Source organism: Euprymna scolopes, chromosome 33 (assembly GCF_053919585.1).
Source record: "Euprymna scolopes isolate OS-2025 chromosome 33, ASM5391958v1, whole genome shotgun sequence".
Classification (NCBI taxonomy): domain Eukaryota; kingdom Metazoa; phylum Mollusca; class Cephalopoda; order Sepiida; family Sepiolidae; genus Euprymna; species Euprymna scolopes.
In genome coordinates, this window is record NC_136514.1 from 69563839 (window position 1) to 69588091 (window position 24253).

Genomic DNA, 24253 nt, shown 5'->3' on the forward strand with positions numbered 1-24253 from the left:
AAAATTGATATACAAAATATAAGTGTGTGTGTGTGTGTATATATATATATATATATTGTATTTTATGTCTTATTTGTTTATGAATAGGAACATAAAATATCTTTTTTTTTTTTTTTTTTTTTTTTTTTTTGATTTCAGACGCTTCTTGCAACCTCCAGTGTAATGTGATATATGCCGTAGGCGGAAGCTTCATGAAAATATATGCTAGCAGAACAATCTGGCATTGCCCACAACCATAAAAAAAGAAAAAAAAAAGTTAAATAGTTTGGCATATCTTTGTATCAAAACTATCTCAGCATCTCTCAATCAGTTTATCCCCGCCCCCATTTTTCCACATCTCTCTCCTCACCACCCAGCTCATTCCTCTCTGTTGAAAATAATGTAAGTCATTCCATTTACATCTTTATATTATAGATAACATTGAAAATGATGAAAAACAGATTTCACTTCTGACAAAACCCAACCTTGTTGATCCCCAAGAGAATGTTTTTCTTTTTTAAATTCAAGATATTCATCCAGGGAAACATACCAACTTTATGGGCATATGTTTAGTAATTTTTGACTTAACTGGATATACACTTTACATAATAAAAAAAGAATAGCAGGGTACCCGGCATTGCCTGAAGCGAAAGAGTAACCTTTTAAAAGTTCTGTCTCTCTACCTCTCTATATACGTGTCTATCTTTCTTTCCCCTCCTATCTTTTCCCTATCAAGCCAATTCACCTCTAGCACACAACACACACAATTCTCTTTTACATACGTTTGAGTAAAGAGTCCACATTGTCTAAATTAGGATATAATTATACTGTGAAACTGCCCTGATGAAATCTGGCTAGGTTGCCCCGTTCTCCAGAATCAATATTTTAGTTCAGTTAACTTAAAGAGATCATGTAGGCCCCTTTCTGAAGCTAATACTTGATTTCACTATATATTAAATTCAAGAAGGGTAATGTCCCTTTAAAAAATAAAAATTGTACTTCACTGAAGCTTGGTTTTCCAAGTGTGCATAAGTATTTTTTTTTATAGATATTTAAGTCAATTGTTCAGATTACAACTGGTATAAATGTTGTTTACTACATTAATTTCTTTTATGTTTTGGATTCTTCTAGTTAAATTTATTTCGAAATACACAGTATGAAATATCTTTGATCTGTCAATTCATATATAATTTTATAGCTTTTATATACTCCAATATAGTGTGCTTATTAAAATACTATATAATTCTTAAGTCTTAGTTATAAGAGTTCAAGGTCTAAGCAATAGAGTAAATATTTTTATTAGAATTTACATCATTACCCGTAATCTTATTTGTTCTGGCATTCTCTCTGCTTGATAAGTCAATACTACAGGATCACAGTAACGCCTTCCTTCTCCTCGTGCATGACGTCGTAATTCAAATTCCTAAAATAAAAAAAATAGAATGAACACAAAATTTTAAAACTTATTTAACACTTTTTGTCTTGTAAAAAAAAAAAAAAAAAAAACTTATAAAAAATTAGTTTTATTTGTAAAATATTTTTGCCTATTTTTAAATGATTAAATTTAGTAAATAAAAATTATTTTTACTTTTAAAAATCTCTGAAGCCGAGATAAGTAGGTCCAGCAGACAAACCTCGTTCTGACATTCGGAAAATTTAGGTCAACAACCGGTGAAGCTACCGAAAAGTAACGCTTTTGAATGAAGATGGATATAAACAATATTTTTTTAATTTAATTTTACTTAAAAACAAAATGTAAACATATCAACAAAATATTTTTAAGAAATAATTCCTTAATTTTAAATAAAAATTGATTGTAAAGAATTTTTTTTTTAAATAATTATTGAAAAATATTGCAAAGTGTTTACATAGCCAGTTCTTTGGGATAATAGGGGCGCCTCAAACCCCCCTTCTAAAACGAAAAAAGCTTTAGTGTTTTTACTATTTTAAAGCGTTTTTTTTTTTTAAGTTTGAAACATGAGTAGTGGCTAGTTAATTTTGAACAACAAGGGCACATAGTAGAAATTCTTCAGGGTTTAAATGTATTGTAATGCTTTTATGGTGGTTGAAAAACGTTTTTCAGACGCCATATTACTTCCTATTTACTTGCCTTCCCAACGAGGGCAGAGTTAAACACAAGGTCGGTTTTTAATGTAGAGAAGCATTTATTACTAAAAAATCGAAATGGTGAAATATAAAGTTAAGCTAAAAGTAAATTTTTATTTTTTATTTTTTTTAATTCAAATTAAAGAAAGAAAACAAAATTCAAAGAAATTTCAAACATTTATTACAATAAACATAACGAACAAGTGAAAATAAAAATAAATAATTGCAACCAAAGGCAAAATAAGTCAACGTAAAAAGGAAAACAGATTTCTTTTTAAACAGTAATGTTCAAATGTTCGTTTGCATAAAGCAGTTCAATGATTTTTTTTTTTTTTAATAAAGAAATATTTTTGTAAATAAAACAATTCAGAGAGGTTAATTTACGGTGAAGCTGAGATAAGTAGGTCCAGCAGACGAGTGTTTTCTACATTCATCATTCAAAGTGTCAATAATGGTAGAAGCACCGGTGTCATATGTCACATGACCTAACTGTTCAGAATTTTCAGAACGAGACTCATGTTCTGGACCTACTTATCTTAGCTTCAAAATCTATTCGTGATCTGGTTTAATTTTTATTAAAATAAAGGTTATGTAAAATCCAAAATCTCCATAAAAAATATAATTCATTTAAAAAAAACAAAAAAAACTGATCACTTTGTTTTTTATTAAACTGCCAGTACATTAAAAAAAAGAACATTTATTATTTTGATTAAAAAATATTTTTGCAAAAGGCAAATGGGGTTGTTTTATGATTTTGGGTTGCCTTCCATTTCAAAGATCAAAATATTCAAATTGAAAGCATAATTAATTTTCAAGGTAATCATATGTAGTATTCACCAAAAACAGGATGACCAAATGTGTTTTGGAACTTTTTAATCTAAAATGTAAAAATTTCAGCTCATGAATAATTTGGTCTATTCTATCATGAAAAACAAATAAAATTAACTTTTTAAAAAATTACTATACTTTCCATAAATTAACATCTGAAATAAAGAGAAATTTACTAATAGAAAAATCAAGACAAAAATTGAAGCTGCCTTACTGTTGATAATCTTCTATCCATTTCTGGAAGTGCTTTTTCAACTGCACTTTTCTGGATAATTGCTGAGGCCAATTCTGTGTTGTCTTGTGCTAATTGTGTGGCAGCTTGGTCAATCAACTCTTTCTGATTTTGATTGGGATTCTAAAATAAAAATAAAAAAAATTTTAAAAAGCAGCAATCTCATTTAGATGCAAGTTTCTATTTATAAAACCATGATATAGTTATGCTCATGCCTCCAACTCTCATCTTACACATGCTAAAGACAATACAGATAGAAACATTGTATACAAGTGACTTGTTGGATGTGTGTGTGTGTGTGTGTGGTTATGGTCTTTCCACTACCGTGCTAACTCTACTCTTCTTCCTGCCTCAGTCCAACTGCTTCCTTTATCTTTAGTTTTCCCAATCCCTACCTAACCCCTTCTTCGACTTCCTTTTTCGGTTTATTCATCTTCAATTTGTCTCGTAGCTCTAATCCATTTACCGAAACTGAAAGACTTCAGGGGTTTTTATTATTTCAGCTTTTATTGGAAATTAGAAACATTATTTTTAAACATCTTTCAGAATGTTCTATCATGGCCCAAGTTAACCTGTTCACAACAAATTATAGTGGTGTCACTGGTATTTGGAGTTCAATAGATTCGTCATTTTTAATGTCTTTATTATCACTCATTTTCTAGCTAATCTTTCCTGGTAGTCCTAGACAGAGAGGAGAGAGGATATCATACCACTAACAAAATTAACAAAAAATGGCAAAATTAAATCCAGTAAAAATGCATTTTGAAAATAAGTCAGCCATTTACATTATTTAATAGCTGTAAAAGGAGAGAAAAGAATGAATTACTTTGTCACTACTTAATTTGTTAGCATTCAAACTATCAAAATAAAAAGTTATCGAATTAAAATTCAAGCAAATCCTCATATTACAACGTAGAAAGTTTTAAGAGACATTTTACAGCCAATCATTTTATAAATAAACATTAAAAGAACATTTATATCTTAATAGGTTTCAAAAAAAAAAAAAAAAAAAAAGTAAAGACGAAAATAAAAAGACCATCAGTAGATAGATGTAGACATGCATACAATTGTTTTGTTTATGTTTTAATTATAAAAATACTTAGTTACTTAGCATTATGGTACAGCATAGCCAAGGAAAATTAATATATATATATATATATATATATATTTTTTTTTTTTTCAAATAAGTTTTTTAAAAGGTCATTTTAATTTTATTTCAATTAATATTAGTATAAAGTAGTGATGAGGATGGTATTTCCCTGATTCCATTCTCAACTTCTTTTTCAATCTTTAAATATATAGAGATATAGAGTTTGCGCTACTTTTTTTTTCTCTTCAATTTTCAGATTACATTAAAAAACCCATGTAATATGTGGATATATTTTCACAAATGCAAAAATACATGGGGAGGGGGGTAGTTTGAAATTAATATGTATTTTTCATTTTATTATTAATACCAGCAAAGAAAAATTGTTAAAAACTGTTTCTTGGCATTGGAAAATAGGCACAAATTTTTCTATTTCCTCAAAAAGTTCTGATTACCTATTTAGATTAATCGTGCCAACACACACACACATATATATATATATCTATAAAAGAGTTACATATAGGCAAGAAACGATCTATCTGACAATATTAATATAGTTAATATGGAATGGAACTATTATGCAACTAATATGCAGTTAATATTGGAATGGAACTATTATGCAACTAATATGCAGTTAATATTGGAATCGAACTATTATGCAACTAATATGCAGTTAATATTGGAATGGAACTATTATGCAACTAATATGCAGTTAATATTGGAATGGAACTATTATGCAACTAATATGCAGTTAATATTGGAATGGAACTACTAAGTAAAAAATTATCAAAATAAGAATTTTGGAAAGTCCATTAACAGAAGTCTAAATGAGTCTCAGATTATATTTGTAATAATTATAAATACTTATTGTCAACAGTTGAAAATGCTATGAAAAATACTTACCCTGAGAACATTCAAAAATGCTTGTTTTAAATGGGTACTCAGCGCAATGTAGACTGGTTCTCGACACGTGATTAACGTTAAACCTGCAGTCATACTGCAGATCATATTTTGAGCCGCAGATCGCATACGGTTTTCATCAGGATCTAAAGCAAAATCCTAGAAAAACAAAAAGTGGTTTTGAAATTCTTTTCTTATAAAGATTTAGAGGTAAATACAGGTTATATTTTTAATTGAGGCATTCAACTATTGAGTTATCCTTACAAATGTAGTATTCTATAAACCTCACATCAGTCTTATAATTCGATTTTTAAAACTACCACCACTCATTTTCATTAAATTTTAACATTAATTTTAACCAGTGAATCTGCTTTATTTTCAGATTTTTAAGACTTGGAAGTTTCATACAATTATATCAGTGCACACAACTCACAAGTGTTTCGCAATTTTTAAAACTTCCATTTTTATTTTTACAGTATCGTTTGACACATTTTCTATCTAAATTTATTACTAGTTTTATTTTTTTTTATTTTTTAAGTTTATCCTTTTATTTTATTATTAGTTTTTAATTATCAAGGGCTTAAATTATGATTATGCCAAAATTAAATGCATGCATTTCTTAAAAATCGTTTAAGTGCGCTTATTAATTAGTAAAGTACCTCCAAAATACTAATATATATTGTTTATTTCTATGTTTGTTTATGCTTATTACTCGTATAACCTTATTTAAGTGCAGTTATCTCACTAATGCTCTGCAGTTCTTTAATAAGATATTTATATAGTTAGATCAAAGGAATATATTACATTTTACATCATCAAATATTCCTAATAACAATTGCCATCTTATTTCTACCTGCAATACTTTTAATGAACTTGTCTCTTTTCGCCAGCAATTAAATTTTCTTTCAATTCTAAAGTTCTTATTCATACTATACAGCTTAAGTTTCGTTTGGATTTGTTTGATGATATTATTGTACTTTTAATGTTTATCCTAGTATGATACCTTTATTGTATTTTTACCAAATAATTTATTCAGTAGCAAATTTTCTTTAGATAAAATTCCTTGCGTATATCCATTTTTACATGTTCCCTAAATGGAAGGTTAGACCATAGTGTTTTTCTTCTAGCTTTTTCCTATTATTAATATTCTTATTAATATTATTATTAACATTACCATTTAGCAGTTATACCCATCTTTCATTATCAGTACTAATATTTTCAATACTGTTGAGTTCCAAATTACTTATAATATTTCTACCTATTTCTATGTAATTTGTAAGGTTTCACATTGCTTCTGTTTCTACTTCCAGTTTTCCTGAAGGTCATATTATGAGATGAGATTATTAGCTTTACAACTATTTCTACTTTCATAGTAACAACAATTATGTTGACATATTTTATACCTTCCCTATGTTCTGATCTTCTAAGCGCATTATTAGAAATTTATTTTTGTCAAATACGTCTTTATTAGCAGAATATGTTCCTTTAACTTAACTATTTTCTTCAATGGCAGATTTAGTAACTATTAGTTATTTTAAGTTCAATTTTGGTAATTTATCATGAAGAGATTAACACTTATAGAACTGATATGTGATTACTCAATTATGCACTGCTTGTCTGCCCTTGTGATTCCTGATTTAGTTGACAGGCGGTGTTCTCTCTATGTATCTTTCTTTTCCTGTCTAGCCGTTGAAGTAGACTTGCCTTTTGCACATGCCTCAACAGGGCGTTTACCTTTCTCACAGTAATTTTTGCATACACTACGAACATTCAACATGTATTTTAATAAACTCGTGATTGCACACACACAAACATCCAGACAACATTCATTATAACTCGATACGTGTATACACAATGAACTCATGCATGTAACGAACATTTTTAACGTTATGCATGCTTGATCACACACACGTGTACAAACACTCTTAATGTTCTCACTTTTATAATTAAATAAAACATCTTATATGTATCGTTTTTAATGTTCTCACTTCTACAATTAAATAAAACATCTTATATGTATGCAACTTGATTTTTACGTTCTCCTTTTTAATGTTCTCCTTTCAATGTACTTATAAACTAGCTCCTTATTGTTGCTTATTTTTTGGAACATGCAAAATACATATCGCAACAAATGGTGAACCTCATTCTCTATAAATTAGTGACCAACTGACGCAACAAAACCTGACCTACCGACATTGTTTAAAAAAAAAAAAAAAAAAAAAAAATGCGTTCACTGTTGCAAATGAGATACTGCCAATTACAACTATTAAAAAACAAGAAAAACAAAAGAATCTTATAAAAATATTAAAAAAAAAGAGAACAGAGTTTCTTTAAAAAAAAATGCAGTAGCAAAGAAAAAGGGAAATAGGCTTTTCATCACATCCTTATGCAACGCCCACCCTCCTCCGCATCCAAATACATGTGCATATTTAATTGTTGTCACCCATTTTTTCTGATACTCGTGGCGAAAACTGACAAACATTTTTTCAACTTTCTACATGTCACAAACTTTAACCTTTTTCTCAGCTGTCTAGATATTTTTTCTCCGACATGTTAAAAAAAAAATGTATTTCACTTTTCTGTATCATGGAGAACAAGCGGCAACAAGCCCACTGAAAACTACAAATAACAACTCTCACACTGTTTCAACTTCCAGTTTTCAACATTAATATGGAAAAGAACAAGCGACAGCAAGCCAACCGATACTGATAGAGACACCCACGCAATTTCAAAACCACGGACGTAACTGCTGTGACATATGTCCACCACTACAGAGACCAACTTCAAAATCATCATGGCGCTACTAACACTACCACTCGTGAATGTACCCATGTGCTGCAATATTCTTGCACTATCCGCCATAATAATTTATAATTGATAGTACTCAAAGGAAAATATGATACAATGCCATTTGCACGGCTCGTGTTATTTCATGCATGACACATCATCAACAACAGAGTTTTTGACTTCACATCGATGTTAAAAGAAAGTCAAGCTCAACAGTGCCTTACGGTATATCAACCCTTTCCAGCAACAACTTACGGCATATCAACACTTTCCAGCAACAAACGCGACAAGTCCTGGAACTCACAATCTCAACGACAGAAGTTATCTCAGCCAAACACAAGCTAAGCTGCTCCTTGCACACTACAAAACTCATTCCTGGACGGTCACGATTCAACAGAATCAATCATTTGAACTTCGCCGCTTTCATGGACAGATTCATTTTTCCAGCAGACTCACTTGCGACCGTTGCACTAATCTTGACTCGTTTTTCTCTGAAATTACGCAAATTTATATTGAAAATCATTCTAAAACATTTGATGACCGAATAGTTTCGTAAACTTGCCACCTCATTCGTGCGATTTAATCCCATTAGATTATTTTCTTTGATGATATATAAAGTTCCATGTCTGTGCAGATAAACCAGACAATAAACTACTTGGAAAACAACATTTGATACTTTGTCAAAATACAGCCTAATTTAATGCATAGAGTTTGTTAAAATTAGGCCCTAGATTATGTCCATATATACACAACACCAGAGGCCCAAAGTAGTGTTTTCATCATAAATGCTAAAAATTAATCTTTAGAATAAACCACATATTTATATAATAAAAATACTTTCTAGGATTTATTTTAAAGTTTACTGTTGCAAGAAAAAATAAAAAAAAAAATTCATATAAAAGATAGAGTGTCAAAGTTAAAAAAAAAAAAAAAAAGTTGGAAATTATTTTTGTTTCTATTATTTTCATCCAGTCTCAATTATTACTGGATAGCATGCCATTTTGATAAGCAAACCTTTACAATGCTGTTATGGATAATACAGTGCTACTCAGTATGATGGAGTTAAACTTGCCCTATGAGATATTTCAGGCTATCTACTACCACAGTCGAAAATTTTAATAGCTCAACTCAAATAACCAAATACAAATTTAATAACTTTTTTATATATATATATATAATTTTTCACCAGTAAAAAAAGTTAAGGATTTGTCCTTTTCTGTGTTTCTTTTGTTGCCTTTGGCTGATAGGAGGAAAGAAAAGCATTAACATTTCTAGTTTGGATTTTCACCTAGATTTGACTAAGAGAATCTATTCAGTGGTCAAGTATTCAGTGGTTTAGGAGGCTCACTTGGACATAAGTATTTTTATTCTGATTTTATTGTAAATGAACTTAAAACATTTCAAATGACAGATCAATCAAATGATATGCAAGCAAGTATTTTAAGTATTAACATAAATTTTACTGAAAAAAAAAAAAAAAACCTCATGAAAATCAGTCTCACTTGTAGAAAAGTACTTTTTTTTTTTTTAAATATAGGTTCCTCTACTTTTCGGTAACAAGGATTCTGTGGCCATTTTTCTCAAAATATCAAAAGAAGTGATCTTGAGTAGTCAGGAACCATACAGGTATTTTTGCAAGAGAGAAAAAATATTTTTCTAATTACCTTCTTTGTTATTTGTTCACAAGTTGTCAGAGCAATTTTAATGGATCTATCAACAACCGGTGGCAACAACTCATGAATTGCTCGTTCTATTGCAGGGCGGACGTATTGTTTAAGAGTCTGGTGGTTGTGGAATAACAAGATCTAAAAAAAAAAAAAAAAAAAAAATTTTAAATGGCTTTTAAAATAAAAATTATGAAGAAAAATCAGAATGGAGTAAAGAAAATTAAATATTGTAAAGTATGTAAAAATAAAATCATTTAGTGATAAAACTAAAATATTTAATTATAAAATGTATTTATATATATATATATATATATATATATATATATACACTAGCTGTACTCTGCCACGCATTGCTGTGGCTCAATTTGGTGTAATGGAAACTTCTAATAAAAAGAGAAAATGCATGTTTCTTATATTCTTAGTACAGCAATCCACTCCAAAAAAAAAAAGACGAAAATGAAAAAAAATGGTACTCTTGCAGAATTGGATCCTGATCCTCGGGATTACCATCAATCATGGCTTGGGCTCGACCAACAATCAGTGGATAAAGCGGAACATAGCAAAAAATGTTGAAACGCTAAATGTTCTGTTTTTTTTTTGTTTTGTTTTCTGTATACAAAAATGTGAGTTAGTAATTAATATTTGAGTGGGGGGGGGAGTACTATACACAGATTCGAAAAAGTTGTCCAAAAACAAATACATGAAAGCAAAGGTAAGGTAAGTTACCTTTCTACCTAACTGGATAATTGTTTAGTGTTTTTATGTAATGTAAAATGTTTAATCGGCTGGAAAACAGAAATGGTTGCAGATTCTGTTGAATACATTAAGTTTGGGAAAGTAAGTTGAAAACTAAAAACTATACAATAGTATCAAAAACCCACTGAACATATGTTACCAGGACATAGGCTGACATAATCGGTGGGTTTGTGACAGTATTTTGTATAGTTTTAACTCAGTTTCTCAAACTTAACGTAATCAACAGTGTCCGCCACCATTTGTATCTTTCAAATACACCGATAAACACTTTTTTGAGCCGACTAAATGTTACATTAAATGAAAAAGGTTTGTATTACTAAACACAGATACAAAGAAGTTGTCAAAAAATAAATATATAACAAATAAATGTTATCAAAGGCAAAAAAAGTAAATGTTCTATCTAACTGGATAAGATTGTAGTGTTTTTATGTAATGTATAATCGGTTCAAAAACATGCAGTGTTTATCGGTGTATTTGAAAAATACAAATGGCGGCAGACTGTATTAAACACGTTAAGTTTGGGGAAATTTTGGGAAAATGAGTTTAAACTAAAAAAACTATACAAAATACTGTTAGGAACTCACTCAATATATGTTACTGTGACGTAGGCTGACATATAATCGGTGGTTTTAAACTTTTGCTCTATACAGGTGACGACTTTTAAGAGTCCCTTTTAGTGATTACCTGGTTTGAGGATAATCTATATCTATCTATCTATATATCTATAAAAACAGATGTGTGTGCCACAGACAGTTTCTGATTGGTTAATCCAATAATCACATCTCCTAAAAAACTATGGTTCCTACGTTCTTAAATTTACCATAAAATATTATGCCCTTATTTATTGTCCATCTTGGAAGGGTCTATTTTTTTCCTAAGTTGCCATTTACAAATTACAAAATTACGAAACTTACACCAGCCATCACAATCCAACCTCCGACACCACGTCCGCCATTCTGGCGCTAGCCGCACACGCAACACGAAAACAAACGCTGTCCTCCAAAGGACAGATTATTAGTACTACTACCCAGCACATGCGCACACACACCCGCACACATACACACGTTCACTACCATCCTTGTGTACGTCACGTTGTTATGGCAACCAAGCCCGTTCCCGTTTATCCATTCATTTGCTTATACTTTCTTTTACTACATTTTTTATTTATTTTTTTTATTTATTAAAGGTAAGAGAGTAATTCGGGTATGCATACTAAACTGTTAACCGTTAGTTTGCGTGTTCGATCCTGATCGATTCTACTTTTTTTTTAATTCTATTTGTTTATTAAATCCTATCCGAAGCGGGGAGGGGCTATACCCTTTCCTTCCACCTCCCCCCCCCAAGGGTGGGTTCCTAACGGAAGGACATCCGATCCTCCACCCACCTACGGGCAAGCAGGGGAAGCTGGCCACCATCCCCCCACCAAAAGGGGAAGCCTGGCATTTTCTCACCCGAAAGGGGGGAGCTTGGCAGTTTCTCCCCCCAAAGGAGGGAGCCGGTTGTTGGTTTGTTGGTTTTGTTTTGGCTTAACGGCATATCAACCCTTTTCAGGTTATTCAATGCCAAACTCAGGATTAAAAAAAAAAAAATTATGTATTCAAAGAACTTTATGACGTCGAGTATCAATCAATTCTGTATAGTTCAATAGTTTTGTTTGTTTTAATATCTAACGATCTTTTTTTTTTTTTTTTTTTAAGTTTTATATATCCTCATATATTCATTCATAAAGCTTAGTTGGGTTGATTCAGAGAATGATTTATATTTTTGTAAAGATCCTTGTTACTCTTAAAAAGGATAATATTTCCTCTAGACAGTTGTTTTCGAAAAGTTTCTTCATGCTGTTGTGTTTGAGGTATTGTTTTCTATCTTTATCTAGAGCTCTACATTCCACAAAAAGATGTTTAATGGTGCAAGTTTTCTGGCAGAATGGGCATTGTGGTTGTTGTTCTTGTTTTAGAATGAAGGAGTGTGTGAGTTTTGTATGGCCAATATGTATTCTAGTTATAACGACTTGTTCTTTTCTGGATTTGGGGGGAGTTTGTCTCCATTTTTCCAGTATGGGTTTGATTTGGTATAATTTGTTATTCCATTGTCGTTGCCATTTTGCATGAATTAATTGATTAATTTTGGGTTTGAAGTCAGTATATGGTATGTTTATTGTATCTGGTTTTAAGTTTAGAGCTGATTTGGCCGCTAAGTCGGCTCTTTCATTTCCTCTTATCCCAATGTGACTTGGGATCCAACATATAAATATTTCTTTGTGTTCGGATAATGAATCAATTCTATTTGTTAGTTTGATGATTAGGGAGGGAGCCGGTGTCCTCCCCCCAAGGGTGGGGGGTGGGGGGGAAGAGGCCAGAAGGAGTGACTTTTTTCTTGGGGGGGGGGGGGGGGCCTCCAGGCAACCTCCACCCTGAAGGTGGGGTTGGGGATTATCTCTCCCTGAAGGGGGAGGCCGGCACCAAGCATGTAAATCCAGAGGGGTGACTTTTTTTGTTACCCCTCGGAGTGGGAAGGGGGCCGATCACCCAGGCAACGCCGGGTAACTCCTGCTAGTCTACAACTAAACGGCAAATCTGCCCCAAAAAATCCGGTATTATTTTACTTTAAGGCCCGTCTTATATTTGTATATAACGAAATATTTTATTGTAGATTTCAGTGTACTAAAAACGAATCTGCAAACCGTTTCTATCGCAAAAAGAAAGTTTTCATGATATGAAGAAATTACTTTTTCGAAAAGTGGGTGAGCACATTTCAATGAGCACTTTCTGGCCACCTGAGAAAGGGGCATTTTTCTGTGTGTGTGTGCGGGAGGGGGGGGGGCCCTCCAACCAATTTAAAAAGGTAATTTTAAAGGATTTTCCAAGAAAGCCCCCCCCCAAAAAATCGTGGCCACAAAGTGGGTGATCATTTTACATTAAATTATTATGGAAAAGTGATCCTTCACTTTTTTAAACTAACATTTCTTCATATCTTGGAAACTACTCGTTTGCCTTAATAATAAACGTTATTTCGTTTTCAGCGACCCGAAAACTTACAAGAGTGGTAATTTTAGAGGAATTTTCGAGGGTGGAGTAATTCTTCATATTTACATTTTTTTGTTTGTTTTTTTTTCCAATAACATAAGAAATTAAGAATTAGACAAATTTATTTTAGGTAGGCTTCGCCAGGAAAGCTTTAAAAAAAAAAAAAAAAAAAAAAAAAAAAAAAATTCAGATAAACAAATAGTGCTAGTGCACTTACCGATCTGCGCTATTTTTTAAAATCGTATTTCCAAGTTTAATTAAAGTTTTGTTTTTTTTAATTCACTTATAAGGTTAAAGTACAAAATATATATATATAATTTAAAAAATAGGGATTTTTTTTTTTTTTTTTACCCATCTATTAATTAGATAGTTAAATGTTGTAATTCGAAAGTCGTCAACGTGTGGTGCACATGAAAGGCTCATTTCTACCGGAAATGAAATGGCGGACAGTCTCGCAGTTACGAAAAATATTTTTTTTTATTTAATATATTTTTATAATTTGCGATCTTAACGATCTTAATTTATTTTAATAACATGCAAACATTCCTTGACTTTACAGATAAATTTTCTGAAAATTTTAATTAAATTGGTAATGTAGAAATATGGTTCTATCGACTTTGAACAAACCAAAAATTACATTTTTATATATACAGATATACTAGCTGTGCGTTGCCGTGGCTTAATTTGGTGTAATGGAAAATTCTAATAAAAAGAGAAAATGCATGTTTCTTATATTCTTAGTACAGCAATCCTCTCCAAAAAGTAAAACAAAAAAAAAAAAAAGGCGAAAATGAAAAAAAAAATGGTATTCTTGCAGAATTGGATCCGGATCCTTGGGAGTTACCATCAATCATGGCTTGGGTTCGACCAACATTCAGTGGATTAAGCCGAAAGTTGCTAAAATGTTGAAACGCTAAATAGTTTTTTTTTTTTTTTTATTGTATTCAAAAATGTGAGTTTTTAATTGATATTTTGGTAAGGGGGGGTACTATACACAGATTCGAAAAAGTTGTTCAAAAACGAATAAATGAAAGCAAAGGTAAGGTAAATTACGTTTCTATCTAACTGGATAATTTTTTAGTGTTTTTATTTAATGTAAAATATTTAATCGGCTCAAAAAACTCAGTGTTTATCTATGTATTTGAAAAAGACGAATGGTCGCGAACTCTGTTGAAAACATTAAGTTTGGGAAAATCAGTTAAAAACTATACAAAACAGTGTCAGACACCTACTGATTATATGTTATTGTGACATAGGCTGACATATTCGGTGGGTTTCTGATAGTATTTTGTATAGTTTTTTAGTTTTAAATCATTTTCTCAAACTTAACATCATCAACAGTGTCCGTCACCGTTTGTATTTTTCAAATACACTCATGAACACTGTTTTTCGAGCCGACTAAACGTTATAGTAAATAAAACGGGTTTGTATTACTAAACACAGAAACGAAAAAGTTGTTGAAAAATAAATATAAATAAATGTTATCAAAGGCAAGATAAGTTACTTTTCTACCTAACTGGATAAGACTTTAGTGTTTTTATTTAGTGTAAAATGTTTAATCGGTTTGAAAACATGTAGTGTTTATCTGTATATTTGAAAAATATAAATGGCGGCAGACTGTGTTGAACACGTTAAGTTTGGGAAAATGAGTTAAAACTAAAAAACTATACAAAATACTGTCAGGAACTCACTCAATATATGTTACCATGATATAGGCAGACATGTATTTGGTGGGTTTTAACAGTATTTTGTATAGTGGTTTAGTTTTAACTCATTTTCCCAAACCTAATGTGTTTAACACAGTCTGCCGCCATTTGTAATTTTCAAATATAGCAGTAAACGCTGTGTTTTTCGAGCCGAATAAACATTTTACATTAAAAAAAACAAAAAAAAATTATCCATTTTGGTAATAAAGTAATATATCTTGCCTTTGATAATATTTGTTATACATTTATGTTTTGACAACTTTTTCGAATCTATATGTACAGTAGTACAAACCCAATAAAAACACTAAAAATTATCCAATTAGGTAGAAAGGTAACTTATCTTGCCTTTGAAAATATTTACTTGTTATATATTTGTTTTTGTTGACAACTTTTTCAAGTCTTTGTGCAAGTACAAACCCAAAGGTGTATTTTTCTGTCTAATTTTATTTTTAGTATCACGCTTAAATTTAAATTTCACAATATCTTTTTTGGGGGAGGGTATTTTTTTTACATTAGGTCCACCTCCACAATTTTCGACTATGCTGAATAAGAAAATCTCATTTAAAATTTGCAGAGGCAATTAGTTTTCGAGATATAAAGACCTGTACTATGCACTATAATTCACTGACGGCCATGAATAAACACTCCCAAGCTCCCCATATTAAGAACGGCTTTCGGAATAAACACCCATGCCTAACCATGTGTTTTAACCTTTTACCCGTCTTTCGTCTTTTAAAAACGGCTTTTGGAATAAATACCACCATTCTCCCCATGTTAAGAACGGCTTTCAGAATAAACACCCCCAACCTACCCATGTTAAAAATTGTGGAGATGGACCTAATGTGAAAATTTACCTTTTGTTTTTTTTTAATAAATTGTTAGTTGAAAACACAGAATACTGACAAAACACCATCCCCTCCCCTTGGTAAGAATAAAAAAATAAAAAATAAATGGTTTTCTTGGTAGAAACTTTTCTGTATTTCACCTAACAATTTCTGGTGCTAATGAACTTACTCATCCACGCTATTTTTTAAATTGTATTTCCAAGTTTAATTAAAGTTTTATGATATGTTTTTTTATTCAATTGTAAGGTTAAAGTACAGAATAGGTACAAAAACACCCACCCCTCCCCATGTTAAGAATGGCTTTTTAAATAACATTATTTCAGCATGGATCACTCTCTACATGAGTACCTAATATTTTTTTTCAGTCATTCTTACCATAGAGAGGGGATGGTGTTTTGTAACTATTCTGTGCTTTTAACTAACAATTTATTATTAAAAAAGGATATTGTGAAATTATAAAAAAAATAAAAAGATATTGTGAAAGTTGAAAAAAAACAAAAAAAAACAATGTGAACGGCGCGTTCAACATTGTAGGTGGAGCTTATTTGGCAATAAGGTCACGTTAGTCGATTAATGGGTGTAATGCACTTACTGAGCCGCACTATTTTTTTAAAATCGTATTTCCAAGTTTGATTAAAGTTTTGTTTTTTTTGTATTTTTTTAGATTAGGTCCACCTCCACAATTTTGTTTTAAATGACTTTTAAAGGTTTCCGACTATGCTGAATACGGAAATCGCATTGAAATTTTGCAGAAATAAGTAGTCATTGAGATATAAATAGTTGTTTTATGCATTGTATTCTTCGGCGGCAATCTTTGTTATGCATGTAGATTTGTTTATAACGTGCGCAAACGTGTAAAAAAGATGGCCGCCAGAGATTACAATGCATTATACAACTTTTTATATCTCGATAACTACTTATTTCTGCAAAATTTCAATGCGATTTCTGTATTCAGTATAGTCGAAAACCTATAAAAGTCGTCATTTAAAAGAAAATTGTGGAGGTGGACCTAATCTAAAAATTTACCGTTTTTTATTCAATTGTAAGGTTAAAGTACAGAATAGGTACAAAACACCCTCTTCTCCCATGTTAAGAATGGCTTTTCAAATAACATTATTTCAGCAATGATCAATAAGTGCACAAGTACCCAATTTCTTTAAGAAAAAGCATTCATATTTTCTTATATAAAAACTTCTGTAAAAAAAAAAAAAAAAAGAAAAAAGAAAATGTGTACTTTCAATTTTTGTTAAAAAAGATTATCTTAAAAAAAAAAATACTGTAAAAAAAAAAAAAAAAAAGAAAAGGAAACCTTAATCGGTAATCATGCAGAGTAATCTGTACTTAAATAATAACATTATTTAAAAAGCCATTCTTAACATGGGGAGGAGAGAGGTTTTTGTACCTATTCTGTACTTTAACCTTACAATTGAATAAAAAACATAAAACTTTAATTAAACGTGGAAATATGATTTAAAAAATAGCGCGGATCACTCTCTACATTAGCACCGAAAGTACAGAATAGTTAGAAAACATCCTCCCTCCCATGTTAAGAATGGCTTTCTAAATAATGTTAATGCTTCAGTACAGGTCCTTGTCTGCTTAAGTTTAATTTTTATTTAGTAAATTGTAAGGTGAAAGTCCAGAATAGTTACAAAACAACCCTATTCCCATGTTAAGAATGGTTTTCTAAATAATAATGTCATTATTTCAGCAGGGTAGCTTCTCTGCATAAGTACCATGCTTTGTTTTTAAATTGTTAGGTGAAAGGACAGAATAGTTACAAAATACCGTCCCCATGTTAAGAATGTCTTTCTAAATAACATTATTTCAGCACGGTATTTTCTATGCATATGTACTATCTATTGTTAGGTGAAAGTATTGAATAGATGCAAAACTCCCTCCCCATGTTAAGAATAGCTTTCTAAATAACGGTATTATTTCAGCATGGTACCTTCTCTGCATAAGTACTATCTTTTGTTTATTAAATTGTTAGGTGAAAGTATAAAATAGTTACAGAACACCCTCCCTTTCCCATGTTAAGAATGGCTTTCTTAATAGCATTATTTCAGCACGGTACCTTCTCTGCATAAGTACCATCTTTTGTTTATTAAATTGTTAGGTGAAAGTATAGAATAGTTACAAAACGCCCTCCCCATGTTAAGAATGGCTTTCAAAATAACATTATTTTAGCATGGTACTTTCCATGTTTTGTTTATTAAATTGTTAGGTGAAAGTACGGTACTCATGCAGAGAGTGATCCGTGCTGAAATATTATTAATATTATAAAGTTATTATTTAAAAAGTCATTCTTAACACGGGGGAGGGAAGAGTGTTTTGTACCTAATCTGTACAATTGAATAAAAAAAACATAAAACTTTAATTAAATGTGGAAATACAATTTAAAAAATAGCGCGGACCACTCTCTGCATTAGCACCAAATATTATTTAAGCACGTTACCAATCCGTAAAATTTCTTCGAAAAAAAAACTGTACTTTTACCAAACAATTTATAGTGTTAATAATAAAAAAAAGTTCATATTTTTTTATATCAAAAAATAAAAAAACAAAAATAAACAACCGAAAAAACGACTTCGACTCAAAAAGCAAGCGACAAACTTTTTTTTTTTGCCTGATATAATAAAGAAAAATGTTTAAATTAAAAAATTTGGAAGATAAATGAATGTTTTTTTTTTTTGTTTGTTTGTTTCTTTTTTACTTATCGAGTAAACAGAAAATGAAATCTTTTAATTTGTTTCGTCAAATCGTGGTGTGTGAAATGAATCGAATCGGAAGTTCAGTTCTATCAACAAAACAGGTTTACGAAAAATATTTTTATTTTATTTAATATTTTAATAATTGGCGATGTAAATTTATTTTAATAACATAGAAACATCACTCAACTCTAAAGATGGCTTGTCTGAAAATGCTTTTTTCTCAAGAGATATTTCTAATCATGTTCTATACAGATTTGTTTTACTGTTAGATATGAATTCTCTCCATGAGGAACGTTTTCATTGTTTGATGATTTGCCGTATTTTGCATATTTTGAAGGAACTCAAATTTTCTGATGTAGGGTAGATATTGAATTTGCATAAGGCAGCTTTGCGCAATTGTATTGCTTTTTTCATTTAATCAGATAGTTGTGTTTAGTGCTTTTGGAGTATCTTTGGAATGCATCTTTTTACTATGGAAGTTATTGTTTTGGTGAATTTGATCTTTATGATGTTTGGATTTGAACCTAGTTCTATGAAACAGATGGTTTGAAATTTTTCCCAATTTGCTTTGTTTAGGTTCCAGTTGGGAATTCTATTTTCATAGTTAGAGCTTAAACGTTTAAGGATAATGGGGAAGTGGTCACTTTCACACGTACTGTCAGGTGTTGACCAGAAGAAATACAAAAATATAGTTGGGTCACATAAGGTCAGATCTATTGCAGAATATTTTTCTGGGTGTGAGGATTGGTTTTTCATGTAGGCAAAGATCTTTCCATGTTTTTGCCTTTTTGATTTGTTTTGTTGCAGCGCAGATTGAGCTGTTGCAGTTAAAGTCTCCAAGTATTATAAATGGTGTGGGGAGTTATTTAATTATATTTTCTACTTCATTTTCTTTTATTTTTTCACTGGGAAGAATGTATACGGAACAAATGTTTATTTAGGGTAATTTTTTACAGCTGACGCCTGTTGGTTTGTTTTAAGTTCTCTGTGGCTATGAGGTACATCATTCCGGACTAGGATAGACGTTCAGAATTTTTGATGTAGTTATATTCTTGATATTTTTTTATGTTTATATTTTGGTCATCTTTGAGAAAAGTTTCTTGTAAACAGATGACTTCGTTCAATTTTGTTATTAGCAGATGTAGTTCGTTGAAGTTTACTTTTATTCCTCAACTTCCCACTGCAGAATCTATATGTAGTTGTATTTGTTGTACATCTTGGATTATTCCTCTGCATATTTTGGTGCTTCTATTATCTTTCTTGCTTCTAGGAAAGTCTTATCTTTGCTTTGTCCTATTTATTTCATCCACTTCCATTTTTTGTATTATTTTAGGTTTTTAGTTTGGTACTTCATTTGGTGTTATTTCTGGTTTGGATCTAGATCAAGAGTGTTGGCAAGATTTTTCAGTCTCCAGGCTTTTTAGTTTGTTTTTATTTTGGGCTTCTTGATTTTCTTTGTCTTGTGCATCTTTCTTGGCTCTTAGTTTTGATTAGTTTGTTTTCGTCTTCAAACAGCACCATTTTTGTTTTCTGTTTCTTATGTTGATTTTTCTTTAGGGGTTTTGTTTTGATGGGTGAAAGATCCTTAGGTTTGATAGTAGTATTGGGTAAGTTTGGCGTTTGCTGTTTTGTTTGGTTTGTAGTGTTTTCAGGTTCAACATTCTGGGATTGGGGATTTTCCTTTAGGTTTCATTTAGTTAATCTCATTAAATTTTCCTATATTGTTTCTACTAATGATCTTAATTCTTTCATCAATTCAATTAGACTGTTTTGTGTCGATTGTGGTCTTGAAATAGAGTTATTTATCATTTTAGCTATAATTGCATATGTTGGGAAGTCTGGTGTGCTCTCAACTAATCGTCTTGCTTCTGTGTATGATAGATTTGTGATATGTTTGATTGTAGTTATTTGTTTTTCCTTCTTCCAAACTTCATTCTTTTGAGTTTGTTGCATGTTTTTGTTTACAGTTTGTACATTTTAATGGCATTTCACAATGTGTCCTTCAGTTTCGCCACAGGCATTCCACAATTAATGTGTTCTCCACAGTTTCGGCAGTTTTTACATGTTGATGGTCTGGTACATCTGCCTTTGTGATGGCCAAATTTATGACAGTTGTGACACCACAAAGGGTTTGGTATATAAATTACTTTTTCTATTAAATATCCAATTTTTTATTTCAGTAGGAGGTTTGGAGGTGTTGAAGTTTAGGATGTAGGTGTTTGTTGGAATCATTTGGTTGTTTTTTTTTGTTTTTGTTTTTTTTGTTACTCTTAATTTCATCTGGTGAGTGAAGTGAGAGTTCTGAGCTTTTTATCACGCCCTTTGAGGAGTCAAAGTGGTGTATGAGGGTAAGCTTTTATTTTTAAGGTTGTGGATATGGTTTGGGTTTAAGAGTGTAGTTGCTGAGAATTTATTGGATACTTCGATAAGGAGTGTGTTGTTCCTATGGTTTTTGCTATAGATATAATTTTTTTTTCAATGATGAATGGGGATAATTTAGTGATTGGAGTGTTGCTCTCTAATGCTCAAAAACAATGAATTCTGGGAATATTTTATCGTTGGTTTTGTTGTCTGAATCCGAATGCGTATGAGCATAATGAGCTGGATTCAATATGAGGTTTTTTGTTTTTGTTTGTTGCCATGAGTTAATTCTTTTTTATATTTCATCTTCCTTGATCCCCATGTGGGAGATGTTCGCCCTATTATCCTAGGGATACAAGGAAGGCATACTCTCACTAATAGGGGGCTGTTAGCATTTCAGGTTTCTGTTTTCCTGACCAGTCCTTCCTGTAGCAGTTTTTCCATATTAGTAGATTCACCGCTTTTTGATAATTATGCTCTATCTTTTGTTTGTAATTAAGAGTCAGGAGGGGAGGGGGGGTTGTTTCTTGGTTTTGCAGAACATGATCAAGTTTTGCAAAAAAGGAGGAAAAAAAACTAACATGTGCAGTGCATTTTAGTCAGGAAGTTACTGTTTTCAGACAACCTGATCTGGTAACACCCGTATATATTTCTATTTATATATATGCGTGTGTGTGCATACTTTACATATATAGTACATGTTTTATTTAAATACAAATTAAACCAATGTTATTTATAATTTTAAAATTATAGAAATGAAGGTTACGGTTCAGAGTAGGATTACTTGTGGAACTACTACTTCCAGGAAACTCTGGATATGCTTAAAGACTAAATTTATTGAAAATATCACTTTAACATTCAATCAATGCCAAGGTCATCATTTGTCCTCTTCACCCCGGCATCAAAATAGTATATTATAAACTGTAAGAATAAAAAAGTTAATATGGTATAAAGGGTTGAGAGTAGGACAGATCTGGGTCTTCTTGTGAGTATATGAAAAAGAAAAAAAAGTTAAACCATAAAACATGCATACCTGATCACTGATGACAATTTGATGTCCAATTCCTGATGCCAAATTGTTGATATCTTGAAACCTGAACTGTGGTTGTTGTGGCATTTGAACGGTGGATGTTGTTGTCGTTGTCGCCATCACTGTTGGTGTGCCAACTGTAACAATAGCAACTGGTATCTCATCCTGCTGAGGAGTTCCACTTGGGGGCTTCACTGCAGGAGCAGACAACTGATTTTCAACCGTGCTTAAGCGTGATGAATCCTTCAAATAACTTGTTGCTTTAAGTTCCTAGAAAGGAAGTTTAAAAACAATAAAAAAGTTAATTTTATTACAAAGAAATAAAAATAAAAAAATTCTTGTTCAGAATTCCCTTATAAAAAAAAAAATTGCAGGTTTCATTTATCAACGAATTAACCATTGTGTGCTCATTTCAATTTATATAAAGACTTTCATGATTTTGTCATCCACATTTAGTTTGTAAATTTTATTTTTATGCAGGAAGTTAAAATTTCTTCCACAAAATACTTTGACATGTCATATTTTCATTTAGACACCTCAGAAAAAAAATTAAAATATATATATATATATATAGCTATGCATCAAGATCATTTACTTCCCTTTCTTGGAAAAAAAAAAAAGTGCATAGATAAAGCAAAAAATCGCAAGTAAAACCAGTCAGGCAGCACCAAATAGGTACAGCTCATATATATAAATACGCACACACACTAGCAGCATGCCCGGCATTACTCTGTCGTAAAATACACTTAAATATGATATTTTGATCAATGCAGATTCAATTTATTATATTGGACCCAATATATAGTAATGATTTACAGAGTAAAAAAAAAAAAAAAAAAAAAATTTGACTCGTGTGCTAAGAATCGAAACCAAAACGTCTAGCTTACGATTTTTGTCCCCTGCCATTAATGCCTGAGCTATGAAGATAGGCTTGCTGCAAAGCTAAAAATTAAAACATGAACCAATAGCTACATTATGCATGCATATTCGTAATGCTGTCATTCGACTTCACCTTGCCATTCACATTTCTTTTCATTTTTACACTTTTGTACCGATTTTCCCGGGGCTAAAACCGAAATACAAAGTTTCCCATGGGTTCAAATACCTTCTATATGAAATTTCATGTCTGTAGACCAAAAATTGTAGGAAGTTTGGTAGGCAAAATTTTTTAAAATGCATACGCATACATAAATAAATAGGGAAAGAGTTGTGTTTACTATAAACTTTTTACGCAAATATTACACAAGTATAAATCATGTAGAATATCTGCATGAATATAATTACACGTAATAGTTAACTAAAGATGATCATCCCATGAGAAAACCGAAAAAACTAATAGGGAATTAATTAAAACGAATGTTTAAAAGAATTTCCAAATTAGCTAGATCTTTTGCTAGTGAATGCAATTCCATGACCCATATATAAGAAAGTTGCATTTTCCTTTTAAATAAATAGGAAAAAGGTCCTTGTGTGGCACTATATCTCAGTGCCACGGTTGCTAACACACTACAACATGGCCGGGTAGTGATTTAGCCATAAGCATAGAGATACAAAGAAGTGCAATCTCAGAATTCCCTTTCTAGATCGATCTTTTTCAGACGGACGACATGGGGTGAGCACGCGTTTCTGTCTCTCCGTGAACGAGAGGGGGCGACCCCCCCTCCCCAGCATTAGTTAAGTATAGTTAGTTAATAATTGTAGGACATGTAAAGTGTAAATTGTTTTTGTAATATATATTAATGTAAAATAAATAGTTAATTATGTTTCATGAATATTATGATTGTGTCGTGTTGTGGGTTTTATTGAGTCTGCCATAAATGTCTCCATGAATGCCTTAAGTCGAAAGGCGGCCCTGAGGACGAAGAAAGGAGATTCCAACCAGAAGGCCACCAGGATGAAGAAGTCCTCTGGGAGAATGAAAGAGCCACACCCACATCCAACATCTCAGGTATGATTTTCTTCTTGATACACAGACCCTAATAACTGGCCATCTTCACGAGACCACTTCTAAGACATTTAGTGTAACACGTAAAGCCAGTCACACGCCAGTGACCGGCTGATAGTGTTATACTTGGGCTTCGGACCGGGATCAAAGTGTACGAAAAGGAGCCAAATTTGAATACGTCTTTCCCGCCTAGGTGTGGAGCATGCAGTTCTGGAGTCTATTGGACCCACCCTAATCCTACTTTTAGCCTCTTAGCTAGCTGAGTGAGTGCCCCATTCCTCCCC

At 31.5% G+C, this 24253-nt stretch overlaps 1 protein-coding gene across 4 annotated transcripts in view; it reads right to left on the reverse strand.

Annotated features, from left to right (window-relative positions):
* LOC145258285 (CCR4-NOT transcription complex subunit 1-like) overlaps nt 1-24253 on the reverse strand; it is a 267943-nt gene that overhangs the window by 111042 nt on the left and 132648 nt on the right. For all 4 annotated transcript variants that reach the window (XM_080116291.1, XM_080116293.1, XM_080116294.1 and 1 more), the window contains 5 exons: nt 22028-22294; nt 9584-9724; nt 5136-5291; nt 3128-3268; nt 1298-1402 (listed from right to left, as the gene is read on the reverse strand). In XM_080116291.1, the coding sequence (XP_079972417.1) occupies nt 1298-1402; nt 3128-3268; nt 5136-5291; nt 9584-9724; nt 22028-22294 (810 nt within the window). The remainder of the gene's footprint in view (nt 1-1297; nt 1403-3127; nt 3269-5135; nt 5292-9583; nt 9725-22027; nt 22295-24253) is intronic.